At 43.4% G+C, this 25,990-nt stretch overlaps 1 protein-coding gene across 5 annotated transcripts in view; it reads left to right on the top strand.

The window, feature by feature from the left end:
• fbxl4 (F-box and leucine-rich repeat protein 4) overlaps window positions 1-25,990 on the top strand; it is a 280,992-nt gene that overhangs the window by 19,137 nt on the left and 235,865 nt on the right. For all 5 annotated transcript variants that reach the window (XR_011885045.1, XR_011885044.1, XR_011885042.1 and 2 more), the window contains exon 2: window positions 7,837-8,408. Coding sequence is in view for 1 of the 5 variants with exons in the window: in XM_072251676.1 (XP_072107777.1) it covers window positions 7,906-8,408 (503 nt within the window). In the remaining 4 variants the exon portion in view is untranslated. The remainder of the gene's footprint in view (window positions 1-7,836; window positions 8,409-25,990) is intronic.

Below are 25,990 nucleotides of genomic sequence, written 5' to 3'. Positions count from 1 at the left end.
TAGAGTGGATGTGGAAAGGATTTTTCTTATAGTGGGGGACCTTCGGACCCTAGGGCACAGCCTCAGAATACAGGTGTCCCCCGCTTTTCGAATGTTTGCTTTATGAAACCTCACTGTTATGAAAGACCTACATTAGTACCCTATTTTCGCTTTCAGAAGGTGTTTTCACTGTTACGAAGAAAGGCAGTGCGCGAAAAAAATCAGCGCACAATAAAAGGCAGCGCGCGCCCCAAGCAGCCGCTCTGCCCCGGATTTGGAATGGCATTGCTTAAACACGTTGCATTGAGCAGCTGTTAGCAAGATGAGTTCTAAGGTGTCGGAAAGGCCTGAAAGAGTAAGGGTGTTACACTTAGCGTAAAACTAGTCATAATTAAGCGTTTCTATCGTGGTGAACGAAGCAAGGATAAAGTGAGTTTGGCTTGTGGAAGTTGATGAAAATGATGTTGAAGAGGTTTTGGCATCCCATGACCAAGAACTGATAGACGAAGAGCTGATGCAATTGGAAGAGGAAAGGATAACAACCGAAACCGAATGCAGAAAGTGAAGCAACTGCGTGAGATTTTCGCTGCAATGATAAAGTACGACTTTAATTTTGAAAGGGTACGTAGATTTAGGGGATATTTGCAGGATGGTTTGAGTGCTAACAAACAACTGTATGATAGAAAAATGCGCGAGGCTCAGCAATCTAGCAAGCCTTCCACATCAGCCATAGCAGACGACGAACCTTGACCTTCGACATCGAGGCGGGCAGTCATAGGAGAAGATGAGCTACCTGCCCTGATCGACGACAAGATGACACCGCCGTGTCCCACCACCCCAACACTTGGGGTCCTGGACAGATACTGTACCGATTCGCGAAGAACGCAGCGGTAGCCGGGAAGCACACAGCACATCTTTAAGAAAAAAACCAAAATAAACATGCTAATTAAATAGGTGCCGCCTAGCACGTAATTGTCGGCCCAGATCAGAGGCGATGCAATCGGCGATCACCTCTGTTCTGCGCCGACATTTACGTGCCAGGCAGCACCTAATTAATTAGCATGTTTATTTCGGCTTTTTTCTTAACGATGTGCTGTGTGCCTCCCGGCGGGTCAGCGGCCTGGAGGGTGGGGGCCACTGCACCACCCAGCCTGCAATGACTCAGTCTAACACACCATCATCAGTGTGCTCGATGTCTTCCCAATTCCGGTAAGTGATAGATACTACACTCTACATACATTATTTCTACTTTATATAGGCTGAGTATTTTTACGTGTTATTTGGTAGATTTGGCAGCTTCATAGTTTAAAGGTTACTGGAGAGCAAGTTTATGCCAACAGCGCTTGCGTGAGATTTTCTGCTGAGAACGCTTGCGTGAGATTTTCACTACGGAGATCTGTGCAGGCAATTGTTGCAGAGAAGTATTTCTACTTTATATAGGCTGTGTATTTATCATATCATTCCTGCTTTTACTATGTGTTACTGTTATTTTAGGTTTTTTGTGTTATTTGGCATGATTTGGTAGGTTATTTTTGGGTCTGTGAACGCTCACAAAATTTTCCCATATAAATAAATGGTAAATGCTTCTTCGCTTTACGACGTTTCGGCTTACGAACTGTTTCATAGGAACGTTCTACCTTTGGATGGCGGGGGAAACCTGTAGAGGGCTTTCAATTTAGTACAGAGATGAGGAAAAACTTCTTTAGCCAGACGGTGGTGAATCTGTGGAATTGATTGCCACTGACAACTGCGCAGACAAGTCATTGGGTGTGTTGATAGTTTGTTGATTAATCAGGGCATCAAAGTTTACGGGGAGAAGGCAGCAGAATGGGGATGAGAGGGAAAGTAAATCAGCCATGATGAAAAGACGGAGAAGACTGATGGGCTGAGTGGCCGCCTTCTGCTTCTATGTCTTATGGTCTTCTAACATTCCTGTTGGTCTTTACAAATAACAAGATATTACATTGAGGAAAACTTGTGCCTCTTCAATATTGTGTTTCATTTAAAAGGATTAGAAGAAACAAGTACTTTTGGCATGTTTATGCAAGGATGCATTTGATTTCAAGAGATAATCCTTGAAAAGTGTATTGAAATACTGATTTTATCATTTTGTATGAGGCAATTGTATTCCAGGTAAGTGGAAGCAGTACATTTACGTCGTATTACTCTGAGATGCAAAGGGACGTGGGAGCCCTTGTGCAAGATACCCAAAAGGTTAACCTCCAGGTTAAGTCAGTGGTGAAGAAGGCGAATGCAATGTTGGCATTCAATTCTAGAGGTATAGAATATAAGTGCAGGGATGTGATGTTGAGGCTCTATAAGGCACTCATGAGACCACACTTAGAGTATTGTGTGCAGTTTTGGGCTCCTTAGTGGTGCGCAGTGGAACAGGTCAAAAGCTTTAAGTTCCGTGGGGTCAATATCACAAATGACCTGACTTGGTCCAACCAAGCAGAGTCCACTGCCAAGAAGGCCCACCAGCACCTTTACTTCCTGAGAAAACTAAAGAAATTTGGCCTGTCCCCTAAAACCCTCACTAATTTTTATAGATGCACCGTAGAAAGCATTCTTCTCGGGTGCATCACAACCTGGTATGGAAGTTGTCCTGTCCAAGACCGGAAGAAGCTGCAGAAGATCGTGAACACGGCGCAGCACATCACACAAACCAGTCTTCCGTCCTTGGACTCACTTTACACCGCACGCTGTCAGAGCAGTGCTGCCAGGATAATCAAGGACAAGACCCACCCAGCCAACACAATTTTCGTCCCTCTTCCCTCCGGGAGAAGGTTCAGGAGCGTGAAGACTCGTACGGCCAGGTTTGGGAGCAGCTTCTTTCCAACTGATAAGACTGCTAAATGGATCCTGACCCGGATCTGGGCCACACCCTCCAAATATCCAGACCTGCCTCTCAGTTTTTTTTGCACTGCCTTACTTTCCATTTTTCTATTTTCTATTTATGATTTATAATTTAAATTTTTAATATTTACTATCGATTTGTAATCCAGGGAGCGGGAAGTGCAGAATCAAATATCGCTGTGATGATTGTACGCTCTAGTATCAATTGTTTGGTGACAATAAAGTATAAAGTAGAAAGTATTTATTTTAGAAAGGAAATACTGACATTGGAGAGGGTTCAGAGAAGATTCATGAGAATGATTCCAGGAATGAAAGAGTTACCGTATGAGGAACATCCGGCAGCTCCTGGGCTGTGTTCAGAATCAGTATCAGGTTTATTATCACCGGCATGTGATGTGAAACTTGTTAACTTAGCAGCAGCAGTTCAATGCAATACGTAATCTAGCAGAGAGAAAGAAAAAAATAATAATAAATAAAACATAATAATAAACAAATAAATCAATTATGTATATTGAATAGATTATTTAAAATGTGCAAAAACATTTTTCTATTTAAAAATGAGGTAGTGTCCAATCCTTCAATGTCCATTTAGGAATCAGGTGGCAGAGGGGAAGAAGCTGTGCCTGAATTGCTGAGTGTGTGCTTTCAGTCTTCTGTACCTCCCGCCTGATGGTAACAGTGAGAAAAGGGCATGCCCTGGGTGCTTGGAGGTCTTGAATAATCTCCTGAATTCCCTTGGGGTTCAGGAGAATGGGGGGGTGGGGGGAATCTCATAGAAACATTCAGAATGTTAAAAGGCCGGAACAGATTAAATATGGCAAAGTTATTTCCCATGGTAGGGAATTCTAGGACAAGAGGGCATGACTTCAGGATTGAAAGATGTCCTTTTAGAACTGAGATGCAGAGAAATTACTTTAGTCAGAGGGTGGTAAATCTGTGGAATTTGTTGCCATGAGCGGCTGTACAGGCCAAGTCATTGGGTGTACTTAAGGCAGAGATAGATAGGTTCTTGATTATGCAGGGCATCAAAGGATAAGAGGTGAAAGCAGGGGAGTTGGGGTGACTGGAAGAATTGGATCAGCCCATGATTGAATGACAGAGCATTTTGGTGGGCCGAGTGGCCTACTTCTCCTATATCTTATGGTCTACTCCTATAGAGTCAAAGTACACTACAGCACAGAAGCAGACCTTCTGGCCCATCTAGTTCCTGCTGAACTATTAATCACCCTGGTTCCATTGACCTGCACCAGAACCATAGTTCATCATACCTCTCCTATCTAAATTTCTCTTTAATGTTGCAAAAAAAAAGCCACGTTCCCTACCCACTTCCGCTGGCAGCTCATTCCATATGTTCAGGGTTATCTGGTAAAATATGCAAATTCAATGTGATCATGTTAACCATTGTATTTTATCCTATAATAAATTCTACCATCAAGTTTATGCTTTTGTTGACTGTTAGTATTTACTCTATATGTTGTGTGCATTGGTAAACAAAAATTAAGCTGTTAATTTGTTATGACCCAGCATTTTATTTTTTTGTGACTCTTGGCAATACGATTTTGATGTACACTCAGTGGCCACTTTATTAGGTACACCTGTACACCTTAATACACTGTAGCTGAAGTCGAAAATGGTAGAGGTGAAATGTTGCTCAGACTGGGTAAGCCAGTGTAGCTGATTTGATTTTCTCTGTGTGTTCTTTGAAGCCTACATCATTTCACACATTCTTTTTCTCTCTCTCCTTTTTTCTCCCTCTGTCCCTCTGACTATATCCCTTGCCCATTCTCTGGGTTCCCCCCCCTTCTCCCTGGGCCTCCTGTCCCATGATCTTCTCATATTTCTTTTGCCAAACACCTGTCCAGCTCTTGGCTCCATCCCTCCCCCTCCTGTCTTCTCCTATCATTTCGGATCTCCCCCTCCCCCTCCCACTTTCAAATCTCTTACTAGCTGTTCCTTCAGTTAGTCCTGACAAAGGGTCTTGGCCCGAGACGTCGACTGTACCTCTTTCTAGAGATGCTGCCTGGCCTGCTGCGTTCACCAGCAACTTTGATGTGTGTTGCTTATTCATAACTGTATATTTTAACATGTTCAATACTTAATGTTTCATAATTTAACTTTTTCAAACTTTTGAATTAGTGGGATTGTTGTATCCTACACAGTTCACTCAAACCTTCAGTGTAATTTTGTCTTTCATGGCTGTAAATAGTACAAGCATATTTGCATTACAGCAATTTACAGTGTTTAAATTGGACATAGTTGCAGTATTGGTGGTAATCCATGTGGTCTTTGTAGAGCAGCACAAGGATTAAGTAATTACTAGAACAGATGTTCAGAACTTTCTGGACTTGAGGAGGAGAAAAAGCAAATGTTACATGGTACCACCAAATGCTAGAGGGAGTCAGCAGCACACACAAAATGTTGGAGGACCTCAGCAGGTCAGGCAGCGCCCATGGAAAAGAGTATAGTCGACGTTTTGGACTGAGAACCTTCAGCAGGACTGGGAATCTTTTCCATAGATTCTGCCTGGCCTGCTGAGTTCCTCCAGCATTTTATGTGTGAAGCTTGAATTTCCAGCATCTGCAGAATTTCTCCTGTGAGGAACTCAGCAGGTTAGGCAGCGTCTATGGAAAGGAGTAAACAGCCGATGTTTCTGGCTGACTTACCCAGCTTTCCACACCCCCAACAGCCACTACTTTTTCATTTCCCATCAGAGTCACCTTGTGCCTAAAATCACTTTATGAACATACAATCAATCTATGTATAGAAGCTATCTTATGTATTTATATTTATTATGTTTTTTAAATTATTGTATTTTTTTATCTTATGTGTTTTTATTGTGCTACATCAGATCTGCAGTAACAATTATTTCATTCTACTTTACACCTGTGCATAGGAAATAACATTGAACAATCTTAAACAATACAGCAAAACGTTGGAGGAACTCAACAGGCCAGACAGACTCTATGAAAAAGAGCTGATGTTTCAGAAACCTTTCATCGGGAACTCAGCCCAATCAGGATCTTAGCCTGAAACGTCGGCTGTTTGCTCTTCAATGGATGTTGCCTGGCCTGCTGAGTTCCTCTGGCATTTAGTGTGTGTTGCTTGGATTTCCAACATCTGCAAATTTCTTCATATTTGAACAGACTCAGGCTGGTATCGGTACCACTTGGACTATTTCTTGTTTATACTATTGTATTGTAGATGACATTTCTTATGTAGGACGAAAATCTGTGGGTATACTGCTCCCTTTTAGTCCTGAGGAAGGGCTTTGGCCTGAAATATCGACTGTTTATTCATTTCCATAGATGCTGCCCAACCTACTGAGTTTCTCCAGTGTTTCATGTTTGTTGCTCTGGATTTCCAACATCTGCAGAATCTCTGGTGTTTATTATTCATTGCTCCCTTTCACTTTTTTCATTGTTTGCATGTAGTATAATCTGCTTTGATATTTTGTGGAGAGCTGTGAGAAGTCATGATTTTATAGTGTGTTTTTCAATCACTCTATTCGGAAAATATGCATAAGAATACAGTGTTGGGAAATGTATGATGCATTTTGATAAAAGGAACAATATTAGGAACTATTATCTAAGTGGGGAGAAGGTTCAGACATCAGAGGTGCAGAGGGACTTAGGAGTCCAGGTGCAAGATCCCCAGAAGGTTAATTTACAGGTTGAGTCTGTGGCAAAGAAGGCAGATACAATGTTTGCATTTATTTCAAGGGGAGTAATATATAAAAGCAAGGAGATAAAATTGAGCCTTTAAAAAACACAAGTCAGGCCACACATGGAGTTTTGGGCCCCATATTTCAAAGGATGTGTTGTCATTGGAGAGAGTCCTGAGGAGGTTCTTGAGGATGATTCTGGGATTGAAGGTGTTAACATATGAGGAGCATTTGTTAGCTTTGGGCCTGTACTCACTGGAATTTAGAGGAACATATGGGGATCTCATTGAAACCTACTGAATGTTGAAAGGACTAGATAGGGTGGATGTGGAGAGGATGTTTTCTATGGTGGAGGTATCCAGAACTAGAGGGCTCTGCCTCAGAGTTGGGAGGTAACCCTTTAGAACAGAAGTAAGGAATTATTTTAGTCAGAGAGTAATGGATCTGTGGATTGCTCTGCCACAGACTGCAGTGGAGGCCAAGTCCATGGGTATATTTATGGTGGAAGTTGATCATCTGGTGATAGGTCTGGGCAACAAAGGATATGGCGAGAAGGTAGGTTAATGGGGTTGAGTGGGATCCGGGATCAGCCATGATGGAATGGCAGAACAAACTCAATGGGCTGAATGGCCTAATTTTGCTCCAATGTCTTATGGACTGGTTAAACACAATATGCCGAATGAACTCAGCAGATCAGGCAGCATCTATGGAGAGGAATAAACAGTCAATTTTTTGGGCTGAGACCCTTCATCAGGACTGGAATGGAAGGGGATAGAAGCCAGAATAAGGCATCAACATTGATTTCTCTAACTTGCCCTTCACCACTCTCTTTAACCATTCACCATTCTGCCTTCCCTCTTAACTCTTCTCTTCACCTGTCCATCACCTCCCTCTGGTGTCCCCATTTCCCTTTCTCCCATGATCCATTCTCTTCTCATGACAGATTCGTTCTTCAGCCCTCTACCTTTTCCACTCTTCACCTCCTAGCTACTCACTTCCCTTCCCCCACTTGGTCTTACCTATCACCTGCTTGCGCTCTTTCCCTTCCTGTCTCAGCACGGAACATTGACTGTTTAATCATTTCCATAGCTGCTGCCTGACCTGCTGAGTTCCTCCAGCATTTTGTGTGTGTTACTCAGGACTTCCAACATCTTCAGAATCTCTTGTGTTTATGAATACACTAGATAGTGGCTTAGATGAAAGTTCAGGTATTTTGTTATAACATTGAGTGTTCTAATTTTTAAATAATTAAGTTTGTAGTCTCTGTGTATTATGAAACCAAAATAACAATTTTAATTTTGTTGCTATAATGGCCATTTTTCTGTGCTTGACTCATACAGGGATATATTAAGATACAACATTGAGTAATCAAGACATCTGGTGTGCTGGGAACACCCAACTTTACCTCAATGTATCCTATGTTAACAGTTTTGAGTATGTTTTATTACATTTGCCTGCGGCGCAGAGCCAGATCTGGTACAAGAGGAGAAATAATGAATAGTCGGCGAGCTATCGAGTCAAGCAATCGCATCCTACCTCTCAGTGTTGAAGTGGTGCAGCATGTCAAAGAAGTGGTGGACTTCAGTTCTCAGTACGGCAGTGAGAACAGCTTGTCCTATACCATGTGGAATTTGTCTGGACTTCCCAATGTTTATCCAAGTTCTGGTGACTTCACTCAGACTGCTGTGTTTCGAACATATGGAAAATGGTGGGAAAAGTGCCCGAGTTCCCCTCCTCCTTTCAGGAGGATGCCTCATACTTTTCAGAGCCAGGAGTACGTTGAGCTTGTATTTGAAGAGGCTGTGTATCCAACGGCTATTGATGTTTTGGAAACTTATCACCCCGGAGCGATTGTTAGGATCTTGGCGTGCTCAGCAAATCCTTACTCTCAGACTCCTCCATCAGAAATTAGGTAAAATTTCAAATATTTTGTCAACTTCAGTCATGTGTATCATTACCTCATAACATAATGCACTGAGAATGATCTTTAGAACACTAGAAGCACATTTAATCCACATTTTTCTTTTTAAGTTCAAGTATAAGTCTGTTAAATTGTCATTCAACTATACACCCAAATACACCCAAAAGAGCTTTCCTCTGAGGCTAAGATGCAAAACACAGTACATACAATGACACACAGCACATATAGTTATGATAGTAGAAAAACATATAGTCACAAAATAAATATACAGTGGCAGGCAAAAGTTTGGTCAAAATTTCTGTTACTGTGAATAGCTAAGTGAGTAAAAGATGAACTGATTTCCAAAAGGCATAAAGTTAAAGATGACACATTTTTTTAATATTTTAAGCAAGATTACTTCTTTATTTCCATCTTTTACAGTGTCAAAATAACAAAAAAAGGAAAAGGGCCCGAAGCACAAGTTTGGGCACCCTGCATGGCAGTACTTAGTAACACCCCCTTTGGCAAGTATCACAGCTTGTAACGCTTCTTGTAGCCAGCTGAGAGTCTTTCAATTCTTGTTTGGGGGATTTTCGCCCATTCTTCCTTGCAACAGGCTTCTAGTTAGAAACATAGAAAATAGGTGCAGGAGTAGGCCATTCAGCCCTTCAAGCTTGCACCGCCATTCAGTATGATCATGGCTGATCATCCAGCTCAGAGCCCTGTACCAGCCTTCCCTCCGTACCCCCGATCCCTTTAGCCACAAGGGCCATATCTAACTCACTCTTAAATATAGCCAATGAACTGGCCTCAACTGTTTCCTGTGGCAGAGAATGCCACAGATTCACCACTCTGTATGTGAAGAAGTTTTTCCTAATCTCGGTCCTAAAAGGCATCCCTTTTATCCTCAAACTGTGATCCCTCGTTCTGGACTTCCCCAATATCGGGAACAGTCTTCCTGCATCTAGCTTGTCCAATCCCTTTAGGATTTTATATGTGTCAATACGATCCCCCCTCAATCTTCTAAATTCCAATGAGTATAAGCCTAGTACATCCAGTCTTTCATCATATGAAAGTCCTGCCATCCCAGGAATCCATCTGGTGAACCTTCTTTGTACTCCCTCTATGGCAAGGATGTCTTTCCTCAGATTAGAGGACCAAAACTGCACACAATACTCCAGGTGTGGTCTCACCAAGGCCTTGTACAACCGCAGTAGTACCTCCCTGCTCCTGTACTCGAATCCTCTTGCTATAAATGCCAGCATACCATTCGCCTTTTTCACCGCCTGTGAGATTCTTGGGCCGTGTTGCATGCACTGCTCTTTTGAGGTCTATCCACAGATTCTCGATGATGTTTACGTCAGAGGACTGTGAGGGCCACAGCAAAACCTTCAGCTTGTGCCTCTTGAGATAGTCCATTGTGGATTTTGAGGTTTGTTTAGGTTCATTATCCTGTTATAGAAGCCATCCTCTTTTCATCTTCGGCTTTTTTACAGATGGTGTGATGTTTGCTTCCAGAATTTGCTGGTATTTAATTGAATTCATTCTTCCGTCTACCAGTAAATGTTCCCTGTGCCACTGGCTGCAACACAAGCCCAAAGGTTGATTGATCCACCCCGTGCTTAACAGTTGGAGAGGGGTTCTTTTCATGAAATTCTGTACCCTTTTTTCTCCAAACATACCTTTGCTGATTGTGGCCAAGAAGTTCTACTCAGAAGGTTCAAAGGAACATCTAAACAAGCCTGATGCATTTTGGAAACAAGTCCTGTGGACTGATGAAGTTAAAATAGAACTTTTTGGCCGCAATAAGCAAGGATCTGTTTGGAGAAAAAAGGGTGCAGAATTTCATGAAAAGAACCCCTCTCCAACTGTTAAGCATGGGGGTGGATCAATCATACTTTGGGCTTGTGTTGCAGCCAATGGCACGGGGAACATTTACTAGTAGAGGGAAGAATGAATTCAATTAAATACCAGCAAGTTCTGGAAGCAAACATCACACAGTCTGTAAAAAAGCCGAAGATAAAAAGAGGATGGCTTCTACAACAGGATAATGAACCTAAACAAACCTCAAAATCCACAATGGACTACCTCAAGAGGTGCAAGCTGAAGGTTTTGCCATGGCGCTCACAGTCCCCCGATGTAAACATCATCGAGAATCTGTGGATAGACCTCAAAAGAGCAGTGCATGCAAGACGGCTCAAGAATCTCACAGAATTAGAAGCCTTTTGCAAGGGAATGGGCGAAAATCCCCCAAACAAGAATTGAAAAACTCTTAGCTGGTTTCAAAAAGCATTTGCAAGCTGTGATACTTGCCAAAGGGGTGTTACTAAGTACTGCCATGCAGGGTGCCCAAACTTTTGCTTCGGGCCCTTTTCCTTTTTTGTAATTTTGAAACTGTAAAAGATGGAAATAAAAAAAGTTTTCTTAAAATATTAAAGAAATGTGTCATCTTTAACTTTATGCCTTTTGGAAATTAGTTCATCTTTTACTCGCTTAGCTATTCACAGTAACAGAAATTTTGACCAGGGTGCTCAAACTTTTGCATGCCACTGTATAGCCCAAGTCCTTGAGTATTTGAATATTCCTATTGATAACTGGCATCCAATGTGACAAGTGACAAATTGAACTCTAGTTCACACTAACAGTTGTAAAATTGGACATCAATATTTTTAGATTATAATCCTGCATTTTAGTTTTTCACCTCATTCATTGAATCTTTAGGTATTCTTTGCCCCAAAATTTTAAATGTTCATTTTATCTGCCCATCCTTTTGACTTTTAGTAAATTTGATAAACTAATTGTGCCTATTAATGGAGCAACACACAACAAAGTTGCTGGTGAACGCAGCAGGCCAGGCAGCATCTGTAGGAAGAGGTGCAGTCGACGTTTCAGGCCGAGACCCTTCGTCAGGACTAACTGAAGGAAGAGTGAGTAAGGGGTTTGAAAGTGGGAGGGGGAGATCCAAAATGATAGGAGAAGACAGGAGGGGGAGGGACGGAGCCAAGAGCTGGACAGGTGATAGGCAAAAGGGATACGAGAGGATCATGGGACAGGAGGTCTGGGGAGAAAGACAAGGGGGGGGGAACCAGAGGATGGGCAAGGGGCATATTCAGAGGGAGAAAAAGGAGAGCGAGAGAAAGAATGTGTGTATAAAAATAAGTAACAGATGGGGTACGAGGGGGAGGTGGGGCATTAGCGGAAGTTAGAGAAGTCGATGTTCATGCCATCAGGTTGGAGGCTACCCAGGCGGAATATAAGGTGTTGTTCCTCCAACTTGAGTGTGGCTTCATATTTACAGTAGAGGAAGCTGTGGATAGACATGTCAGAATGGGAATGGGATGTGGAATTAAAATGTGTGGCCACTGGGAAATCCTGCTTTCTCTGGCGGACAGAGCGTAGATGTTCAGCAAAGCGGTCTCCCAGTCTGCGTCGGGTCTCGCCAATATATAAAAGGCCACATCGGGAGCACCGGACGCAGTATATCACCCCAGCCGACTCACAGGTGAAGTGTCGCCTCACCTGGAAGGACTGTTTGGGGCCCTGAATGGTGGTAAGGGAGGAAGTGTAAGGGCATGTGTAGCACCTGTTCCGCTTACACGGATAAGTGCCAAGAGGGAGATCAGTGAGGAGGGATGGGGGGAACGAATGGACAAGGGAGTCGTGTAGGGAGTGATCCCTGCGGAATGCAGAGAGAGTGGGGGAGGGAAAGATGTGCTTAGTGGTGGGATCCCGTTGGAGGTGGCGAAGTTACGGAGAATAGTATGTTGGACCCGGAGGTTGGTGGGGTGGTAGGTGAGGACCAGGGGAACCCTATTCCTAGTGGGGTGGCGGGAGGATGGAGTGAGAGCAGATGTACGTGAAATGGGGGAGATGTGTTTAAGAGCAGAGTTGAATGTGGAGGAAGGGAAGCCCCTTTCTTTAAAAAAGGAAGACACCTCCCTCGTCCTAGAATGAAAAGCCTCATCCTGAGAGCAGATGCGGCGGAGATGGAGGAATTGCAAGAAGGGGATGGCGTTTTTGCAAGAGACAGGGTGAGAAGAGGAATAGTCCAGATAGCTGTGAGAGTCAGTAGGCTTATAGTAGACATCAGTGGATAAGCTGTCTCCAGAGATAGAGACAGAAAGATCTAGAAAGGGGAGGGAGGTGTCGGAAATGGACCAGGTAAACTTGAGGGCAGGGTGAGGAACAACACCTTGTATTCCGTCTGAGTAGCCTCCAACCTGATGGCATGAACATTGACTTCTCTAACTTCCACTAATGCCCCACCTCCCCCTCGTACCCCATCTGTTACTTATTTTTATACACACATTCTTTCTCTCACTCTCCTTTTTCTCCCTCTGTCCCTCTCACTATACCCCTTGCCCATCCTCTGGTTCCCCCCCCCCCTTGTCTTTCTTCCCAGACCTCCTGTCCCATGATCCTCTCGTATCCTTTTTGCCTATCACCTGTCCAGATCTTGGCTCCATCCCTCCCCCTCCTGTCTTCTCCTATCATTTTGGATCTCCCCCTCCCCCTCCAACTTTCAAATTCCTTACTCACTCTTCCTTCAGTTAGTCCTGACGAAGGGTCTCGGCCTGAAATGTCGACTGCGCCTCTTCCTGGAGATGCTGCCTGGCCTGCTGCGTTCACCAGCAACTTTGATGTGTGTTGCTTGAATTTCCAGCATCTGCAGAATTCCTGTTGTGTGCCTATTAATGGATTGTATTGTCGGAGAGGATAATTGTTGTGAAAACTACAAGTTCACAATAATACGGAAAACTGTTCAACAGGGTGGATAGTTAGTCTTCCATAGAATACTACAGTCCAGCTATCAGGAGAACCTATGTAGAGTTATCGGGTACAGAGTATTCTGAAGTGAGAGGGTGAACAGCCAGAAGTCTTGGTACACGGTGGTACCAATGACATGGGTAGAAAAAGGGAGGCGGTCCTTACGAGAGAATTCAGGGAGTTGGGGAGGAAGTGGAAAAGCAGGACCTCCAGGGGAGTAATCGCAGGAATGCTGCCTGTGCCATGATCAGGCATATTAATACGTAGCTGAGAGAGACTGGTGAAGGCGGCAGGGCTTCGGGTTCCTGGATCATTGGGGCCTCTTCTGGGGAGGTACCACCTGTACAAAATGGACGGGTTACACCAAAACCCAAAGGTGTCCAATATCCTAGCAGGCAGGTTTAGTAGATCTGTTCGGGAGGGTTTAAACTAATTTTGGTAGGGAGATGGGAACCAGAGTGATAGGGCTGAGAAAGGGGAAAACAAACAAATCAATGATAGTATGCAACAAAGATGATAGAAAGGACAGGCAGAAGATGAGGCATAATGATAGCAAGTGAGATGAGTTTCAAGTCAGTTGAGACGTGGTGCAGTTAAAACGGAAAGCAACAAATACTGGACTGAAAATGTTATATTTGAATGCATGCAGCATCAGATATAGAATGGGCAATCTTGAAATTCAGCTATAGATTGGCAAGTATAAAGTTGTGGCCATCTCTGAAATGTGGCTAAAGGATGGCTGCCATTGGGAGCTGAACGTCCAAGGATATACGGTGTATCAGAAAGATAGATTAGTAGACAGAGGGGGTGGTGTGACCCTGTGTATAAGAAATAATATTAAATCATTAGAAAGGGATGACATAGGATCGGAAGGTGTAGCGCGTCTATGGGTTGAGTTAAGAAATGACATGGGTAAAAGGACCCTAATGGCAGTTGTATACAGGGCTCCAAACAGCAGCCGGGATGTGGATTACAAATTACAGTAGGAGATAGAAAAGGCGTGTCAGAAGGGCAATGTCATGATAATCACTGGGGATTTTAACATGAAACTGGATTAAGAAAACCAGGCCAGTACTGCACCTCAAGAGAGAGAATTTGTAGAATGTCTTAAGGGATGGCTTTTCAGAACAGCTTGTTGTTGAGCCCACTGGGGGATCGGCTGTGCTGGATTGGGTGTTGTGAAATGATATGGAGGTGATGAGAAAGCTTAAGTTTAAGGAACCCTTGGGGAAAAGTGATCACAATATGATTGAGTTCACTTTGAAATTTGAGAAGAAGAAACTAAATTCCAATGTGTCAGTATTTCAGTGGAATAAAGGAAATTACAATGGCGTGGGAGGGGGACTGACTAAGGTTGACTGGAAAGAAGGACAGCAGAGCAGCAATTGCTGGAGTTTCTGCGAAAAATGAGGGAAGTGCAAGACAGATATATTCCAAATAAGAAGAAATTTTCAAATGGAAGAAGGACACTATCATGGCTGACAAGTGAAGTCACAGCTAAAGTAAAAGCAAAAGAGAGGGATGCAAGGAAGCTAAAGCCAGTGGGAAGGTAGAGGACTGGGAAGCTTATTAAAACCTACAGAAGGAAGCCAAGAAGGTCATTAGGAAGGAAAAGATGAATTATGAAAGAAAGCTAGTGATTAATATCAAAGAAGATAGTAAAAGCTTTTTTACGTTTATAAAGGGTAAAAGAGAGTTGAGTGTAGATGTAGGACCAATAGAAAATGACTCTGGAGAAATTATAATGAGAGACGCAGAGATGGCAGAGGAACTGAATGCATATTTTGCATCAGTCTTCACAATGGAAGACATCTGCAGAATACCGGTCATTCAAGAGTGCCAGGGAAGTGAAGTATGTGCAGTGAAAATTACGACTGAGAAGGTGCTCAGGAAGCTTAATGGTCTTGAGGGTGGATAAATCTCCTGGACCTGATGGAATGCACTCTCGAGTTCTGAAGGAAGTAGTTGGAGAGATTGCGCAGGCATTCTCCATCAACAGTTTCCTGCCCAGTTAAATGGTATAGTGTACCAAATAAACAAAGGGAATCCTGGCAGTTTTCTCAATTAGATTTTGTTCTTTAGGTTGTTCCAAAATAAGTGACTGTCCTGATTAACCGATGGCCCAATTAACCAGAATCCAGTGTATTTGTAGAGTTATGTTCACTTGTTACAGTAAGTAGAATTTGAATTTCATTTAGCTTTGTAATGTTACAGGTAAGTTTCTTTTTGTATGGGAGTTGTTTTTGCCTTGCTTTTCACTTTAGCAGAAGGCTTATGGAGGAAGTTTTGTTTTTGGTACCTTTGTTTTCAAGTTTTCTTGCTGAGGACTGAGTGAATATGATGTCGTGCTTTGCAAATTGTACCAAAATTGTTCATTTTGGTGTGAAACTTTTCATGTATTTCAGTGCAGGTTTTATCCTGTACTCTGATCAAATTCAGTAACGGTTGCTAGGTCAAACTTGGAAGACATCTGATGATAGTAACAACATGTGGTCTTGAATCAATGGTTCAGAACACTGCTACAAAACTCTTATCAGTTCTTTAGCATATGTAACACATACAAAATGCTGGAGGAACTCAGAAGGTCAGGCAGCATCTATGGAGAGGAATAAACAGTCAATGTTTTAGGCTGAGACCCTTCACCAGGACTGGAAAGGAAAGGGGAGGAAGCCAGAATAAAAAGTTGTGGGGGGAGGAGGAAGGGAAGGAGTCTAAGCTGGAAGGTGATGGGTGAATCCAGGTTGGTTGGTAGGGAAAGTAAAATTAAGTAAGAAACTGAGAGATGATAGGTGCCAAAAGGTAAAGGGCTGAAGAAGGAATCTGATTGGAGAGGAGAGTGGACCATGGGGGAGAAGGAAATTACTAAGGGCACCAAAGGAGGTGAAAGGTAGGTGAGGAGAAGAGGGAACTTTATCATATATATCTTAGATACATACCTCTGTACTAATCCTGTGGTTTTAAAAAGAAAAGAATTATTTTACTTGCCAGAGTAATAAGCAGATCTTTAGGAGAATTCCTGATCAACTGGCTGGAGTGTTCACTGAGGACTTTAACCACTTGCTTTGGGAGTCTGAAATACCCACTTGCTTCGAGCAGGCTTCTATTATGTCGGTGCCCAAGAACAGCATGGTAACCTGCCTCCACAAGACACAAGAGCAGAGTTAGGCCATTCAGCCCATCGGGTCAGCTCCGCCATTCAATCATGGCTCATGTTGGATCCCACTCAACCCTATACACCTGCCTTCTTGCCATATCCTTTGATGCCATGACCGATCAGGAAAAATCGTGGACCCTGGGAAAAATTGGGAGGCAAACTACCACCTGTGTGACCTTTTTGTGTCCACAGAATCGCCTGTCTGTCCTCCTGACTATAGAATCCCCTATTACTGCTGCCGTCCTCTTTAGTTCCTGCCCTTCTGAGCTACAGGGCCAGACTCAGTGCCAGAGGCACGACCGCTGTTCTTTTCCCCAAGTAGTTTGGCTACAGGGGTGCTCACCACTATCTGACATTCTCCCTTACCTCTCCTGACAGTCACCTATTTATCTGTCTCCTGTAGCTTCTGTCTATCACTGCTTCACTTTTCCTAACAAGCCGAAGGTCATTAAGCTGCAACTCCAGTTCCCTGACATGGTCTCTAAGGAGCTGTATCTCGATGCACTTGGTGCAGATGTGGCCATCAAGGAGGTTGGAAGTCTTCCTGAAATTCCACATCTGACACCCAGAGCAGAACATGGGTCTGTAGACATACCCCCCGTTCTTTCAAGATCTAAATAAAAAATAAAGAATGAACTTACCTACCTTGCCTCCGCATGTTCTTGCTGAAACCTTGTTGAACCAAAGCCTTACTACTCTGCCTCAGGCAATTCCAACGACGACCGCTGCCATGATGGCCATTCCGCTAGACGATAGCTCTATAAAGACTGGGTTTTTAAAGCTCCTCACCAGACCTGCGTGGGTATGCTTCTGTTGCATCTGCGCAGTACTCCAATCACTGACACCTGTTGGAAAAACTTGGTGCTTTTTTCAATGATTATTGCCCAGTAGCAGTTAAATCAACAGTGATGAAGTGTTTTGAGTGGTGGATGGTGAAACTCACCAACTCCTGCCTGAGAAGTGACTTGGATCCGTTGCAATTTGCCTACTGTAACACCAGGCCCACAGCATGATGTTATCTCACTGGCTTTTCAGTCAGTCCTGGAATGTCTGTACAGCAAAGATGCATACATCAGGATGCTATTTATTGACTACAGCTTAGCATTCAATACTATCATACTCTCAAGGCTAACCAATGAGCTTCAAGACTTGGCCTTAATACTTCCTTCCACAAGTGAATCCTTGATTTCCTCACTTGCAGACCCCAGTCAGTTCAGATAAATAGCATTTCCTTCACAATATCCATTAGCACAGGTGCACCAGAAGGCTGTGCTTAGAAACCTTCTGTAGTCACTTTACAGTTATGACTGTGTGGCTCTGCACAGCTCCAATGCTTTATTCAAGTTTTCAGATGACACCACTGTCATAGGCTGAACCAAAGGCGGTGATGAATCAGCATATAGGAGGCAGGTTGAAAATCTGGCTGAGTGGTGCCACAATAACAACCTGTTACTCAATGTCAGCCAGACCAAGAGGCTAATTATTGACTTCAGGAGGAAACTAGAGGTCCATGAAGCAGTCTTCATTGGGGGATCAGAGGTGGAGAGGGTCAGCAACTTTAAATTCCTTGGTGTTATAATTTCAGAGGATCTGTCCTGGACCCAGCATGTAAATCCAATTATGAAGACAGTACAGCAGTGCCTCCACTTCCTTAGAAGTTTGCGAAGATTTGGCATGACAATCAAAAACTTTGGCAAGCCTGTAGATGTGTGGTGGAGAGCATATCGACTGGCTGCATCACCATCTGGTATGGAAACACCAATGTCCTTGAACGGAAAATCCTACAAAATTAGAGTATATGGCCAAGTCCATCACAAGTAGAGCCCTTCCACCATTGAGCACATTTACACAGAGCATTGTTGCAGGAAAGCGGCATTCATTATCAGAGTTCCCCCACTGCCCAGATCAAGCTATTGCTGTTCCCATCAGGCATTTATAGCGAGAGGATTCGAGTACAGGGGCAGGGAGGTACTACTGCAGTTGTACAAGGCCTTGGTGAGACCACACCTGGAGTATTGTGTGCAGTTTTGGTCCCCTAATCTGAGGAAAGACATCCTTGCCATAGAGGGAGTACAAAGAAGGTTCACCAGATTGATCCTTGGGATGGCAGGACTTTCATATGAAGAAAGACTGGATGAACTAGGCTTGTACTCGTTGGAATTTAGAAGATTGAGGGGGGATCTGATTGAAACGTATAAAATCCTAAAGGGATTGGACAGGCTAGATGCAGGAAGATTGTTCCCGATGTTGGGGAAGTCCAGAACAAGGGGTCACATTTTGAGGATAAGGGGGAAGCCTTTTAGGACCGAGATTAGGAAAAACTTCTTCACACAGAGAGTGGTGAATCTGTGGAATTCTCTGCCACAGGAAACAGTTGAGGCCAGTTCATTGGCTATATTTAAGAGGGAGTTAGATATGGCCCTCAGTCATCAGGCTCTTGAACTAAAAGGGATAACTTCATCCATCTTCATCACTTGCCCCATCATTGAACTGTTCACACAACCTATGGAGTCACTTTTAAGGACTCTTCATCTTATGTTCTTGATATTGCTTTTTTTTCTCTTTTTGTATTTGCAGTTTGTCATTTGCACACTGGTTATCCCCTGTTGATGTGGTCTTTCATTGATTCTATTGTGGTAATTGGATTTATTAAGTATGCCTGTGGGTGGACTTAATCAGCAAGGGTAAAAAAAAAATTATGGGAATTGCATTAGGCCCTCAAATAGCAGCCAAGATGTGGGGTTGAGATTGCAAAGGAAGCTGGAAAAAGCATGTAATTAGGGCAGTGACACAATTGTAATGGGGGACTTCAATATGCACAGGGATTGGTAAAATCAAGTTGATGTCAGATCCCAAGAGAGGGAATTTGTTGAATGCCTATGAGATGGCTTTTTAGAGCAACTTGTACTTGGGGAAAAGCTGTCTTAGATTGGGTGCTGTGTAATAACTCAGATCTTATTAGGGAGCTTAATGTAAAAGAACTCTCAGGAGGCAGTGATCATATTATTGAATTCATACAGCAATTTGAGAGGGAGAAGCACAAGTCATATGTATCAGTTTTGCAATGGAATAAAGGGAATTACAAAGGCATGAGAGAGGAGCTTACCCAGGTGGATTGGAGGAGGATACTGGCAGGGATGAGAGGAGAGCAGAGATGGCTGAAGTTTCTGGGAATCGTTCACAGGACGCTGGATAGATATGTCCCACAGAGGAAGAAGTTCCCAAATGGCAGGGGTAGGCAAATATGGCTGACAAGGGAAATTAAGGACTGTATGAAAGCCAAGGAAAGGGCATATAAGGTAGAAACAGTGAGTGGGATGTTGCATGATTGGGAAGCTTTTCAAATCTAACAAACAGCAACTTAAAAAAGCTGTAAGAAGGGAAAACTTGAAATATGAGGGCAAACTAGCCAATAATATAAAGCAAAATACCAAGGTGAGAATTAGTATTGGACCACTGGAAAATGATGCTTTGTTGTTGTTCAGTCATTGAGTAGAGTCCGACTCTTCGTGACCTCATAGACTCCTGCACACCAAGCCTTCTTGTTGGAAACTGCCTCTCTAAGATCCCCCAAAGTCATACGCATTGTCTGAATGATATTATCTATCCATCGTAGCCTCTGTCATCCTCTCCTTCTTTTACCTTCTGTTTTATCTAACATGCGAGTCTTCTCAAGGAATCCTAACTTCTGACGTGGCCAAAATATTTGAGCTTTGCCTCATGATCAAGCCTCCTAGTGAGTAGTCTGGCTGTATTTCTTCAGGTATTGAGTTGTTGGATCTTCTTGCTGTCCAACAAACTCTTAACACTTTCCTCCAGCCTCCAAGTTCAAAGGCGTTGATTCTTTTGTATTCAGTCTTACTAATAGTCCAGCTCTCACAGCTATACATCACAACTGGAAATACCATAGACTTGACTATATGGATCTTCGTGGACAATGTTATGTCTTTGCTCTTCAGTATTTTACCTAAAGTTGCCATTGCTGCCCTCCCCAGGAGTAAGCACCGTTTAATTTCGTGGCTGCAGTTACTATCTATAGAAATTTTTGAACCAAGGAAGATAAAATCCATCACTGTTTCCACTTCCTTTCCACGGATTTAATAGAGCTGGTCGCCATAATCTTGGTGTAATTAATATTGAGAACATGCCAACTTTTGCACTTTCTTCTTTCACTTTGATTAGAAACCTCCTCAGATCTTCCTCACTTTCAGCCGTTAGAGTCGTATCATCTGCATATCTGAGATTGTTAATATTTCATCTGGCAATTTTGATTCCAACATTTGAGTCCTCTAGACCAGCATTCCTCATGATGTGTTCAGCATATAGATTAAATAAGTAGGGTGATAGTATGCAGCCTTGTCGTACTCTTTTCCCAATCTTGAAACCAATTTGTTGTTCCATGTTCAGTTCTAACTTTTGCTTCTTGATCTTCGTACAAGTTTCTCATAAGGCAGATCAAATGTCCAGATACCCCCATTTCTTTAAGGATTTGATCGTGTGGATAGTCAGAGGCTTTTTCCCAGGGCTGAAATAGCTGCCACAAGAGGGCACAGGTTTAAGGTGCTGGGGAGTAGGTACAGAGGAGATGTCAGGGATAAGTTTTTTATGCAGAGAGTGGTGAGTGCGTAGAATGGGCTGCCGGCGACGGTGGTGGAGGCAGATACGACAGGGTCTTTTAAGAGTCTTTTGGATAGGTACATGGAGCTTAGAAAAATAGAGGGCTATGGGGAAGTCTAGTAATTTCTAAGATAGGGACATGTTTGGCACAATTTTGTGGGCTGAAGGGCGTGTATTGTACTGTAGGTTTTCTGTGTTTCTATCTATGATTTGCCATAATTTATTATGGTCCACACTACCAAGGAGTAGCGAATAAAACATAGATAAGTACTTTTCTGGAATTCCCTCGATTTCTCCATTATCCAGCGTAGGTTTGCAATTTGGTCTCTGGTGCCCCTGCCTCTTCTAAAACCAGTTTGTGCATCGGGCAGTTCTCGTTCCATATGTTGCTGGAGTCTTGCTTGCATGATCTTTAACATTACCTTGTTAGTATGTGAAATTAGTGAAATTCTTTGGTAATTTGAACATTCCTTTACATTTAACTTCTTGGGAATTGGGATATAAACTGCTATTTTCCAATCTAAAGACCATTGTTGGGTTTTTCAGATCTGCTGGTAAATTGCATGCAATGCTTTTACAGCATCACCTTTTAAAGTTTTAAACAAGTCAACTGGAATCTTGTCACATCTTGCAGCCTTATTTTTGGCAATGTTTTCTATCGCCCATTCGACTTCACTTTCCAGAATGTGCGGCTCTGGATCGATGAGGGAATCATTGCATGTATCTTCACTGTTCGGATCTGTCCTGTACAATTCTTTGTATTCCTGCCATCTCTTTTTGATATCTTCTGCTTCTGTAAGGTCCCTCCCTTCTTTGTCTTTTACTATACTCATTTTTGAATGAAAATTTCCTTTGATTTCTCTCTGTACATACATCTATTGATGTCTCTGGACACATCTTCAGCGATGTTCCTGGAATCATCGGGTGTTTCGGGTCTTTCAACGTCATACACCCTCCTCCAGGTGACCCAGCCGGGGCTTTTCAGACCCCAGCTTGTGTCCAGATGGCTAGCTACTTATGATTCCATGGCTCCCCTCTTTTGAGCCACAGCCATCTTGAGGCCCTCTCCGCCGCATTGGTGGTACTGCGGATGGCTCTCCTCTTCCTCTCTCCCTCGATGCCCAAAATGCTGAAAGCTCTAGCTAAGGACCGGACTGCGAATCCCCAACAACCAACCTCCACTGGGAGACACCTTGCTCTCCATCCAGCCTGCCGACAGTGGCTGACCAGTCCTGCGTACTTGGAGAGCATCCTTTCAAAGGCCTCTCTAATCTTCTTGAATAAATCTCTTGTTTTTCCAATTCTGTTGGCTGTTTCAGCTTCTTTGTATCGCTCCTTTAAGTAAGTTTCCTTATCTTTTCTTGCTATGTTGAACTTTGCGTTCAGTTGCAGGTATTTGTTCCAATCTCCATTGGCCTCCACTTCTCTTCGCTGCTCAACCACATGTAGAGCCAATGCAGAAAATCATTTTGCTTTCCTGGTCGACTTTATGTTTGCAATATTTTTTGTTGCCGCCTCTTGTATAATGCTCCTTACTTCAATCCATAGTTCTGGATTTTTTTCTACCAGGCTTAATCCATTGAATCTGTTCTTCACCTCCATGGCATATTCTTGAGGGATGCTATCAACGTCAGACTTTGCTGATACATTGGTTTTCCTGATGCTTTTCAGTTTCATTCTGAATATTGCAACAAGCAGCTCATGGTCTGAGCCACAGTCTGCTCCTGATCTTGTTTTAGTTGACTGTATAGAACTCTTCCATCTCTGATTGCAAAGTATATAGTCAATTTGGTTTTGTTGTTGACATTCTGGTGATGCCCATGTATAGAGCCGCCTCTTAGGTTGTTGGAAGAGGGTATTTGCTATAACCAGAGAGTAGGCAAAATTCTACCAGTCGATGTCTTGCTTCATTCCGCACTCCAAGGCCAAAGTTGCCCATTACTCCAGGTGTTCTGTGATTTCCAACTTCGGCGTTTCAGTCTCCAATGTGACTTCTTGTCAGATTGCCGTCAGGTGGTAAGAGTGGGCTCCCTCATCTCTGCCCCTCTGACCCTCAACGCAGCTGCCCCTTAGGGCTATGTCCAAAGGCCCCTCCTTTACTTTCTGTATGTCCGTGGCTGTGTTACCACCCACAGCTCCAGTCTGCTAATTAAATTTGCTGACAATACTACATTAATTGGCCTAATCTCAAATAATAACAAGGCAGCCTACAGAGAAGAAGTCATCACCCTGACACAGTGGTGTCAAGAAAACAACATCTCCCTCAATGTTGCAAAAACAAAGGAGCTGGTTGTGGACTGCAGGAGCAATGGAGACGGACTAAACCCTATTGACATCAATGGATCTCGGGTTGAGAGGGTAAACAGCTTAAGACCATAAGATATAGAAACAGAAGTAGGCCATTTGGCCCATTGAGTCTGCTCCGCCATTCAGTTATGGGCTGATCCAATTTTTCCAATCATCCCCACACTCCTGCTTTCACCCCATACCCTTTCATGTCCTGGCTGATCAAGAACCTATCTACCTTTGCCTTAAATGCACCCTCCACTTGCCCTCCACAGCCGCTCGTGGCAAGAAATTCCACAGATTAACCACCCTCTGACTAAAGTAATTTCTCCGCATCTCAGTTCTAAAAGGACGTCCTTCAATCCTGAAGTCGTGCTCTCTTGACCTAGAATCCCCTAGCATAGGAAATAACTTTGCTATATCTCATCCTTTCAGGCCTTTTAACATTCAGAATGTTTCTATGAGATCCCCCCTTATTCTCCTACACTCTAGGGAATACAGCCCAAGAGCTGCCAGATATTCCTCATACGGTAACCCTTTCATTCCTGGAATCATTCTTATGAATCTTCTCTGAACCCTCTCCCATGTCAGTATATCCTTTCTAAAATAAGGAGCCCAAAACTGCACAAAATACTCAGTGCGGTCTCACGAGTGACCTATAGAGGCTCAACATCACATCCCTGCTCTTATATTCTTCACAACCGACTCATCCTGGAGGTTAACCTTTAGCGTATCTTGCACAAGGACTCCCAAGTCCGTTGCATCTCTGCATTTTGAATTCTCTCCCTATCTAAATAATAGTCTGCTCGTTTACTATTTCCACCAAAATGCATGACTAGACACTTTCCAACATTGTATTTCATTTGCCACTTCTTTGCCCATTCCCCTAAACTATCTAAGTCTCTCTGCAGGCTCTTGTTTTCTCAACATTACTCGCTCCTCCACCTATCTTTGTATCATCGGCAAATTTAGGTACAAATCCCTTAATATCGTAGTCCAAATCGTTGACATACATCATAAAAAGCAGCGGTCCCAACACTGACCCCTGCAGAACTCCACTGGTAACTGGCAGCCAGCCAGAATAGGATCCCTTTATTCCCACTCTGATTTCTGCCAACCAGCCATGCTCCACCCATGCTAGTAACTTCCCTGTAATTCCACAGGCTCTTCTCTTGCCAAGCAGCCTCATGTGCAGCACCTTATCAAAGACCTTCTGAAAATCCAAGTACACCACGTCTACTGCATCTCCTTTGTCTACCCTGTTTGTAATTTCCTCAAAGAATTGCAGTAGGCTTGCAGGCAGGATTTTCCTTTCAGGAAACCATGCTGGCTTTGACCTATCTTGTCATGTGCTTCCAGGTACTCCATAATCTCATCCCTGACAATCGATTCCAATGATTTCCCAACCACTGATGTCAGACTAACAGGTCTATAGTTTCCTTTCTGCTGCCTCCCACCATTCTTAAATAGTGGAGTAACATTTGCAATTTTCCAGTCATCCGGTACAATGCCAGAATCTATCGATTCTTGGAATATCATCATTAATGCCTCCGCAATCTCCCCAGCTACTTTCTTCAGAACCCGAGGTCCAGGAGATTTATCCACCCTCAGACCATTAAGCTTCCTGAGCACCTCTCAGTCGTAATTTTCACTGCACAAATTTTACTTCCCTGACAATCTTGAATGTCTGGTATGCTGCAGATGTCTTCCACTGTTTAGTTTCCACTGAATATGCATTCAGTTTCCCTGCCATCTCTACATTTCTCATTACAATATCTCCAACGTCATTTTGTATTGGTCCTATATCTACACACAACTCTCTTTTACCCTTTATATACTGAAAAAAACTTTTAGTATCTTCTTTGATATTAGTTGCCAGCTTCCTCTCATAATTCATCTTTTCCTTCTGAGTGACCTTCTTAGTTTCCTTTTGCAAGTTTTTTAAATCTCCCCAATCCTCTATCTTCCCACTCTGTTTTGCTTTTACTTTGGCTCTGACTTCACTTGTCAGCCACGGTTGTGTCTTTCTTCCTTTTCAATATCTCTTCTTACTTGGAATATATCTGTCTTGTAGCTCCCTCATTTTTCACAGAAACTCCAGCCATTGATGCTCTGGCAACACACATAAAAATTGCTGGTGAACGCAGCAGGCCAGGCAGCATCTCTAGGAAGAGGTACAGTCGACGTTTCAGGCCGAGACCCTTTGTCAGGACTAACTGAAGAAAGAATGAGTAAGGGATTTGAAAGTTGGAGGGGGAGGGGGAGATCCAAAATGATAGGAGGAGGGGGAGGGATGGAGCCAAGAGCTCGACAGGTGATAGGACAAGTGTAAGGGCATGTGTAGCAGATGCGGCGGAGATGGAGGAATTGCGAGAAGGGGATGGCGTTTTTGCAAGAGACAGGGTGAGAAGAGGAATAGTCCAGATATTCCTCCGTCTCCGCCGCATCTGCTCTCAGGATGAGGCTTTTCATTCTAGGATGAGGGAGATGTCTTCCTTTTTTAAAGAAAGGGGCTTCCCTTTCTCCACTATCAACTCTGCTCTTAAACGCATCTCCTCCATTTCACGTACATCTGCTCTCACTCCATCCTCCCACCACCCCACTAGGAATAGGGTTCCCCTGGTCCTCACCTTCCACCCCACCAGCCTCCGGGTCCAACATATTATTCTCCGTAACTTCCGCCACCTCCAATGGGATCCCACCACTAAGCACATCTTTCCCTCCCTCCACCCCCTGCATTCCTCAGGGATCGCTCCCTACGCAACTCCCT

The sequence above is a fragment of the Mobula birostris genome, chromosome 2 (assembly GCF_030028105.1).
Source record: "Mobula birostris isolate sMobBir1 chromosome 2, sMobBir1.hap1, whole genome shotgun sequence".
NCBI lineage: Eukaryota > Metazoa > Chordata > Chondrichthyes > Myliobatiformes > Myliobatidae > Mobula > Mobula birostris.
This window is presented reverse-complemented; position numbering and strand designations above follow the sequence as displayed.